Consider the following 6230-nt stretch of genomic DNA (forward strand, 5'->3'; position numbering starts at 1 on the left):
TAATTAATCGGGCCCCCTGATTTTAACTGGTGGGGGTGGGCGCCAAGGCCCGTAAAACCCCGTAAAGCTCCGTTGATGTAGCAAAGCCGTCGGCAATACAAACAGATCGTTGTGCTGCACCTGCATGTAGAGTCGTATCGAAACAGATCGAACGATTTTGTCGGCGCTTTCATATTCTTGTTCCTCACTTGCAGTTGGAGAGCTCGATCATAGAGTATAGTAGCTATGTCGTGGTCTTCCCCGGAAAGCATGCTCTTCGTCGGAGCATCGGCCGTTGCCAGCGCTGCTCTAACCTGGGCAACGTGGACGTTGCTCGACGAGTTCAAGTACGACAAACGCCCTTCTGACACCAACTACAACGAACTCCTCGGCGTCAAGCCCCTGGACGCCACCGCCAGCCTCAGGACCTTGGACGCCGCCACGACTGATACCGTCATCGGCCGCAACGACGAGATCGACCGCCTCGTCTGCATCCTCTGCCGGCGCACCAAAAACTGTGCCGCGCTCGTCGGCGCCGCGGGGGTCGGCAAGACGGCCATCGTTGAGGGCCTCGCACAGCGCATCGCCGCCGGGAATGTCCCCAACACGCTTGTCGGCGCACGCATCGTCGAGGTTGACATGGGGGCCATGATGGCCGGGACGCACTGGCGCGGCATGTTTGAGCAGCGCATCAAAGACGCCATCAAGGAGGCAGAGGAGGCGGAAGGCAAGGTCATCTTGTTCATCGACGAGATGCACATGGTCGTCGGCGCCGGCGAGCACAAAGGAGGCCCCATAGACGCCCCCAACATCCTCAAGCCGGCGCTGGCCCGTGGCCGGATACGTTGCGTGGGCGCGACGACCTCCGAAGAGTATCAAAAATATGTTCACACAGACGCCGCACTTGAGCGGCGGTTCCAGAAGGTTGTCATCGAGGAGCCAACTGTGCATGCGACCATTGCCATCCTTCAGGGGCTGAAGCACAGGTACCAAGAGCACCATGGCTTGAAAATCCAGGATGATGCTCTTGTAGCCGCTGCATATCTGGCTGCCCGCTACATTACTGGTACGTATACATACGTCAAGAATTCAGTTTACTCTTAGAGTATCCCTTAATTATACTCCCTCCGTATAAACAAATACTCTGATAAAGAGACGGAGAGAGTACTATATATATGATTGTTTAGGTTGAACATAATTGATGTATCTGATCATTGCCAGGCCGCAAATTCCCTGATAAAGCAATTGATCTTATGGATGAGGCATGCGCTACAACAAAGATGCACGCCGACAAACAAACGACCCTGGAAATTGTTGTTGGCCCTGGACATGTAGCACGGGTAAGTCCTAATCATATCCGTGAATAATTAATTCCCATATGTAATTTGTTTTCGGGGAATTCCTGTATGTTTTTAATGTGTTGTGTTCCTCACATCTAAAATTCATTTGAAGGTTGTGAGCCGATGGACTAAAATCCCTCTCACTACACTTGACCAAGAGGAGAACGAGAAGTTGATCCACATTGCGAAAAAATTGCATGAGCATGTTATTGGCCAGGATGAAGCTGTTAATTTGGTTGCGCAAGCAGTCCTACGTTCTAGGCTCGGATTTGGACAAATCGGACAACCGATAAGTGCATTCCTCTTTTTGGGCCCGATTGGCGTCGGAAAGACAGAACTTGCTAAAGCCCTCGCTGAGAAGATATTTGACAACGAGAAGGCATTGATTCACTTTGATATGTCGGAATATGCTGATAGTGGATCTGTGTCACGTCTCACCGGAGGATCTCGAAGGTTTGATTCTTAAACTTGATATACACTTTTTGTTTCTTGGCACACACATATCTCAAATAACAATATTTGATTTTCTAAAGCTATGAAGAATATGGACAACTCACCGAGAAAGTCAAGAGGCTCCCATATAGTGTTATCCTTTTCGACCAAGTGGATAAAGCAAATGCCTCGGTATTCAAAGTTTTTCACCAGCTGCTCCACGATGCTATGTTGACCGATGGCAAAGGGCAAGTTGTAGATTTCAAGAACACTATCGTCATTATGACCTCAAATATAGGAGCAGAGCACCTACCATCAAGAATCACGGGCGAAAATACAATCAAATCTGGAAGAGATCTCCTCATGAATCAGGTTTGTGAATCCCAACTATCCTTGTAACATGCTCGATTGGCAAGCCAATGATCATCTTATATACACTTGTTCATGCAGGTTAAGAAGCGCTTCAAGCCTGAACTTATCAATAGACTAAGTAAGGTTGTCATATTCGAGCCACTTTCGCACAATGAACTGAGGAAGATTGTGATAATCCAGATGAACAATGTCATTGCAACAGTAGCTAACAAGGGTGTCTCCGTACTTGCAACTGATGCGGCCCTAGACGTCATTCTGTCACAATCACATGACCCGGTGAGTATATATAGCTTTTTTTTCATAACCATCACAAGATGACGATCCATTGTCCAGTTTTTAATGCTTCAACGCTCATAGGTGGATGGCGCAAGGCCCATTAGAAGGTGGGTGCAGAATCACGTGAGCACGATTCTCTCGGACATGCTGGTCGACGGAGAAGCCTGTGCAGGATCGACAATCTCCATTGATGCTGCTGCTGACGATAAGAGGGGGCTAACGTTCCAAGTGCTGAAGAAGCAGCAGGAGTTGGCAGATCAATGAGATGATTTTGGCCGTTGTCACAACCCTGATAGATGAAGAAAGATGCATGCTCATACATAATGCATAGGCATGTAATGTACACAGAAGTGATCATATATTGTTGTAAAGGGTTAATGAATGTAATGACAAGTGCGTACGGGTGTTTATCGTTTCTTTGTTTGATTGTTTTTTCTTCTTTAACTTTAAATATGTATAAACAATTTACTATTTCTCTTCACAAAAAATATGGATTTTTCTGGAATTTCTCATCAGAGTGCACACTGGGTGGAGCACTCCAAGTATAATTAAAACTAGTAACTTAAGGACAATTTCAGTTTCAACACTAAGATGTAAGGATTATTACAAATTATAATCCAGACGCACAACTTTTACACACTAAATTCTCAGCAAAACAATGACTCGTCGAGCACAAACCATGGTACTCAGATAAGATCAGTGGCCCGGGAACAAACATAAATAGTGATTCCTCTTCTTCACACCCTTGTCCTCATCGTGGAAGTTACCGGTGGAACTGACAATACTCGGCGATGAGAACATCGACCTGCAGGATCCAATAGGGCCCCTCGTCTTCCCTTCCCATAGGTGGTGACTCTTAGCATACGGTCTACACTCCTCGAATTTCCTTATACGCCGGGTGTCAGGCTCTTCGCTGAGAGCTAAAGCACAGGCGCTCTGCAAAATCACAGACACCAAGAGTACCTCTCGGCAATAGGGGCAACTCGGCAAAAACATGATATTGCCGAGAGTCATACTCTGCAACACGTGGACACTCGGCAAAGGCACTATTTGCCGGCAGCCAAACAACTGTCACACGGCAACGTGTTGCCACGTGGCTCATCCGGCGGCGAATAATGGCACGGTCATGGTAGCAATGCTTTGCCGAGAGCAGCTCTCGGCAAAGCTCCGGCTCTTAGCAAAACTTTAGTCCCACCTTGCCCAAAGATAAGCAACAGGACCGGTTTAAATTCTGGTGGGTTTCTCTAATAGTATGCCAAACTAACTAACAATTGTAATTAACTGCATTGCAGCGGCGCACTTCTTATTCTTGGATTAAGCCTAATGCTTGCTCTACATATCATGTAGTACTGTTGTGAACTCATAGGTAAAACCATACCCTATCCAATACAGAGTTAGCATAGCTTAGCCTGATTAGGAGGGCAAGATTATTACTTCGGATTGCTTTACGTAGATTGGCATGGCTGATCTTCCCTTCAATTATCATTGCTACTTTATGTATTAATTCCATTGTTCTTCACTTGATCTTGGGATCCATGTTCCAGTGACTTCCTAAACTTTTACTTGATGATGAGAAGTTCCTATTTTAATTTTTCTTCACTTGATCTTCAGGTTTACAGGGTTGATGGATCCATGTTTCAGCGACTTTATAGAAGTGTGTTTACTTATCTAGCTTTCTGTTTGAAATCCATAGACATTATCCAAAATTCTCTTATCAATGCACGAGTTTCCTTTCTTAATTAACATGTGAAGTTCCTTATTCAACAATGATTTTCAGGCCAAATCAGAGGCTGCAGGTTTTACCATTGCAGAGAGAAAAATATGAGAAAACAACAATATATGAGAGGCTTGGTTGATACCTTCAGAAAGCTACATCTCAATAATGTTGTGGGTTACACCTTCTGGCTTGAAAATCAGCTCCATAACAAGATGATTGGAGGGGACTGGATGTAAATGCTCTAACATTATTGTGTTCGATACTACGTGTGTTCGTTGATTGTCCAAAAAAATGTATGTTAGCTGAGACGGTATTGTTCTCGGTTAGTCTTTAGTAGTATCGTTGATTGTAAAAAAAAAATGTATGTTAGCTGAGACAGTATTGTTCTCGGTTAGTCTTTAGCTCCGTGAATTTTATCTTAAAAAACTTTAAAGCCCGTGGCAACGCACGGGCATTGTACTAGTATGCATAAGAATTGGGCTGTTTTTTGGGATACTCGTGAGAGAAAAACCAGAGATGGAGGGTAAAAGAATTAATGCATTATATTATTTCTTTCCAAATTTGTACGAATATCATTTATTACAATTATCATTTGGTTACTTATCCTCATGCACTGATTGCAAATAATTTCTTTTCAAATTTGTACGAATATTATTCATATCATTAATTTACTCTTTATCTATATTATACTACTACTATCATATTATGCACATCCTTAATTACTCTTTATTTATATACTTATCACCATTCATTAATCAAGTATTACGCTCTTGCTTATTTGTGCAAAGATTGTGGAAAGGAAGGCATAGATGACGGCAAATACAGGCTTCACTTTATTATCATATACTAGATTGGTTGCTGGAGGATTGCTAGTAAAAAATCTACCATATCTCTACTCCTAATGGACGACTTGGTGAATAGTCGTGCGGTCAATTTTCATTGGATTTTTTTCGTCATACTCCCACCGTCGGGTTTTTTCGTCATCGTACCATACCAGCATAAATCGAACGATAAAAAACTGTGCAAAAAAAACTGGGATCGATCCCTGGTTCACACAGATCGTACTCCGCCGCCGCCGGATCGCACGCCAGATCCACCCATACGACCAGACCGCGGCGGATCCATCCCTGCGCCGCGTCGCGGCAGATCCATCCCTTCGCAAACGCACTTGCACGAGGCGGCGGATCCATCCTTTCGCCGTCGCACTTGCACGAGGCGGCGGCGAGCTGTTGGATCGGGCGAGGACACGGGGCCACGATCCCGCAGTTCGTGTTCGCCGGCGATCACGAACCCGATCCGACGACGGCCACCTATTTACCACACACAGGGTCTCAACCGGCGCTGCTCCTCTTTCACTTAGAGTACTGCAAGTTCATACTTAATAATTCATACACATTGTTTCATACTGAATAATTCATACTTAAGGCCATACAAAAAAACATCTCAGGAGTCGGCGATCTGCTGTGGGGTCGGTTCAGCAGACGCGAAGCGATCTGGTGTGGGCCGCGACCCCGTCTACGTGACACCGTGATCCCCTTCTGGACGCGCCCAGGATCCAACTTTTTCTGTACGTATTGCAACTTCTGCTCATTACCTATGTAAATAAAATAGTTCATACTCGTTTATGACTATCTTTGCTGAAGCATGGTAGGCCAATCAGCATAGTACAGAATTAGCATAGTCCAATTAGGATATTTGAGATGGTTGCTTGTGCTTACTTGGAATGCTCAATGTCGGCATAGTTAGATGACATATACATCAAGCAGACGACCTTCAATTCCTGGAGCATGGTATGCCAGGCACAATTTCTGGAATTTGCAACAGTGACTTCATTAAACATATTGATGTATATCTTTAGCTTATCATGGTTAAATACCAAGATCCCAGTTCAGCAGAGTGTGTGTATAGTTGGCACAAATTCAAGAAGCGGTAGTAAGACACAAACTTGTTTTCAGAAATTGCAAGAAAGATCGAACAGTGACTATATCGAACAGTGTCTGCTATTTAGTTTAATATATTTCCATAAAGTGCAGCTGGAATAAATATCAGTCCTAAAAACACTAAGAAACCAACATTACTAAGTAAAAAAACCACCAATAAAGATTGGTTGTGTG

General features: G+C 44.4%; 1 protein-coding gene across 1 annotated transcript; it reads left to right on the forward strand.

Moving 5' to 3' along the window:
• The first annotated feature begins 225 nt into the window (after nucleotides 1–225).
• On the forward strand, nucleotides 226–2663 carry LOC119289842 (chaperone protein ClpB1-like). Its single transcript, XM_037569048.1, has 6 exons — nucleotides 226–1045; nucleotides 1201–1319; nucleotides 1432–1772; nucleotides 1853–2123; nucleotides 2202–2399; nucleotides 2481–2663. The coding sequence occupies exons 1-6, from the start codon at nucleotides 226–228 to the stop codon at nucleotides 2661–2663; spliced, it is 1932 nt and encodes a 643-aa protein (XP_037424945.1).
• The last annotated feature ends 3567 nt before the right edge of the window (nucleotides 2664–6230 follow it).

Source organism: Triticum dicoccoides, chromosome 4A (genome assembly GCF_002162155.2).
Source record: "Triticum dicoccoides isolate Atlit2015 ecotype Zavitan chromosome 4A, WEW_v2.0, whole genome shotgun sequence".
In the NCBI taxonomy this organism is placed as follows: Eukaryota; Viridiplantae; Streptophyta; class Magnoliopsida; order Poales; family Poaceae; genus Triticum; species Triticum dicoccoides.